General features: G+C 47.7%; 1 protein-coding gene across 1 annotated transcript; it reads left to right on the top strand.

Annotated features, from left to right (window-relative positions):
* Positions 1 to 201: 201 nt before the first annotated feature.
* Positions 202 to 1,324, top strand: Magef1 (MAGE family member F1). The gene has a single exon (XM_076868526.2). The coding sequence runs from the start codon at positions 202 to 204 to the stop codon at positions 1,135 to 1,137; it is 936 nt and encodes a 311-aa protein (XP_076724641.2). The 3' UTR covers positions 1,138 to 1,324.
* The last annotated feature ends 1,586 nt before the right edge of the window (positions 1,325 to 2,910 follow it).

Below are 2,910 nucleotides of genomic sequence, written 5' to 3'. Positions count from 1 at the left end.
CGCCGCAGGTCCAGGGCGCCCACGGCGTTGGCTCGCAACCCTGTGCGGTACCGTCGGGCAGCCACAAACCTTCTCCGCAGGGTTGCGCCTGCGCTTCCTCCCACCGCCCCAGCCGCTGTCCTACTCCTCCGCCAGGGTTCGTGCAGCGGCTCGCACACCCCTCGGCTGGGGTGCGCGCTCTGCACCTGCCTGCCCGAAAACATGTTGCGGGAGCCCGAGAGCCGGGGTCTCCCGAGCCCTCAGGCCGCGGGGGAGCAGCACGGCGGCCAAGACGGTGAGACCGTGGCCTTGACCGTCTCTCAGGAGTTGGCCCCGAGCCCCCTCCTGCAGGAGAGCATCAAGGAGGGCCTCGGTGCTATGAGGGAGGGGGCTGCGGAGCCCGCCCCCACCCGCCAAGGCGCGAGGACCTTGGCTGCCAAAGCCCTGGCGCGGCGCAGGGCCTACCGCCGTCTGAATCGGACGGTGGCTGAGGTGGTGCAGTTTCTGCTGGTGAAGGGCAAGAAGAAGAGTCCCGTCACACGCTTTGAGATGGTGAAGTATGTTGTCGGAGATTTGAAGGATCTGTTCCCGGAGATCATCGCAAGGGCCGCAGAGCATCTGCGGTATGTCTTTGGTTTCGAGCTGAAACAGCTTGACCGCAAGCACCACACTTACATCCTCATCCACAAACTAAAACCTCTTGAGGAGGAGGATCTGGGAGGAGATGGCCCCAGATTGGGTCTCTTAATGATGATCTTGGGGCTTATCTACATGAAAGGTAATAGCGTCAGGGAGACCCAGGTCTGGGACATGCTGCGTCGGTTGGGAGTGCTGCCTTCAAAGTATCACTTCCTCTTTGGGTACCCGAAAAGGCTTATTATGGAAGAATTTGTGCAGCAGCGATACCTCAATTATAGGCGGGTGCCTCACACCAATCCACTGGAATATGAATTCTCTTGGGGTCCCCGAAGCAGCCTGGAAATCAGCAAGATGAAAGTCCTGGGGTTCGTGGCCAGGCTCCATAAGAAAGAACCCCAGCACTGGGCAGTACAGTACCGTGAAGCCCTGGCAGATGAGGCCGATAGGACCAGAGCTGAGGCCAGTATGAGGGCTAGAGTAAGAGCCAGAGCCAGTGCAAGGGCCGGTCTCTACCACTAGTGAGGACTAGAGGAAAGCTGGCCAACAAGAGCCCCCTGGGTATGGAAGCTGCTGTCTTCTACTGTCTTGAGTCACAAGTAGTATAGGTGGCGGAGAGTAGTTAGTTTCTGAAAAAATTGTGTAGTATTTAGGTTATGTTAAATCTAACATTGTTAAATCATTTATAAACGAGATGGGTCTTTTTTTCTGTAGGATTTTTTTTTTTTTTTTTTTTTTTTTTTTAAAGAGAGAGTGAGAGAGGGGGAGAGAGAGAGAGAGAATTTTTTTTTTTTTTTTTTTTTTTTTTTTTAATATTTTATTTTTTAGTATTCGGCGGACACAACGTCTCTGTTTTGTATGTGGTGCTGAGGATCGAACCCGGGCCGCAAGCATGGCAGGCGAGTGCGCTACCGCTTGAGCCACATCCCCAGCCCGTTCTGTAGGATTTTGATGTAGAATTTTACCGTCTTTGTAAAATGGATTGAAAAACTTGGCATTTTATTCTGTGTTCTTAAAACAGATTATGCAGCATTGTAATGTAATGTACCTCAGCAATGTGATATGGTACCAAGGGAAAAAATAGCTGATTTGGTGTCTAGCTTCCAATACTTTTTGTCTGTTGTATTAAAAAAAAAAAAAAAAAAAGACTGATAACCTACCTCTATTTTCTTGTTCTTTGGTATCTGGAAGAAAAGTTAAATCCAGTAAAGAGTAGTATACCATAGTACACTTAATAAATTAAAAATGTAAAGCATCTTTTTTTTGTGATGCACTGTTTTGGGCATTTGGGGATAGAGTGTCCCTTTTTTTAAGAGTTGGAGAAGTTACAGTGTGGTGAGTTGAAAGCTACACATGTACACCTAACCCAAGCTGGGGGTGATTGGATGAGGTCTGCTTGAGGTTAGCTAGTAAGACCCCTTGTGGGGCTGGGGATGTGGCTCAAGCGGTAGCATGCTTGCCTGGCATGCGTGCGGCCCGGGTTCAATCCTCAGCACCACATACAAACAAAGATGTTGTGTCTGCCAAAAACTAAATAATAAATGTTAAAATTCTCTCTCTCTCTCTCTTCAAAAAAAAAAAAAAAAAAAAAAAAACCCTTGGGTTCTAGGGGAGGAGAAAAGGAAAGAACAGAGAAAGAAGATGCTATTAGGGGAGGGTTGAAGACAGTATTAAAAATTATTTAAGCTGAGTTCAGTGGTGCACGCCTGTAATTCCATCAGCTTGGGAGGCTGAGGCAGGAGGAACTTGAGTTCAAAGCCAGCCTCAGTAAAAGTGAGGCACTAAACAACTCAGTGACACCCTCTAAACAAAATACAAAATAGGGCTGGGGATGTGGCTCAGTGGTCAAGTGCCCCTGAATTCATTCCTCGGTACAAAAAAAAAAGAAAAGATTTTAAGATTAAAGATGATCATCAATAGAGTGGGAAACAGACCTGAAACATGGCAGATTTGGAAAATACATTTGCAAGTGCTCTTGCTCTAGGGCAGTTACAGTATACAATGATGATCACCATAAGCATTTTGGCCTGCTCCATCTTCCTTCTCAACCTCTACAAGTTTCCCTCTTCTACCAAAGCCCTCAGAGGCCAAATAGTATAACAATTCTGAAATCTATAGTGTGGATGGAGAGTACATAGAAAGTCTCCTACTACTGGAAACTTCTACTTCAAGATCTCCCCTGGCGCTTGTAAGCCCAGTGCTCTCTTCCATGTTTCTACCTGCTGGTTTCTACTCGCCTCCTTCTATTTGGTGAAGAACTGTGAGGCATCCTTCACATTCCTTGAAACATCTTAG

The sequence above is a fragment of the Callospermophilus lateralis genome, chromosome 10, assembly GCF_048772815.1.
Source record: "Callospermophilus lateralis isolate mCalLat2 chromosome 10, mCalLat2.hap1, whole genome shotgun sequence".
In the NCBI taxonomy this organism is placed as follows: Eukaryota; Metazoa; Chordata; class Mammalia; order Rodentia; family Sciuridae; genus Callospermophilus; species Callospermophilus lateralis.
The sequence above is the reverse complement of the archived record's forward strand: the minus strand, read 5'-3'. Positions and strand labels throughout refer to the sequence as shown.

Coding starts and splice junctions, on each gene's coding strand:
- Magef1 (XM_076868526.2), top strand. CDS start 202: ATGTTGCGGGAGCCCGAGAGCCGGGGTCTCCCGAGCCCTCAGGCCGCG.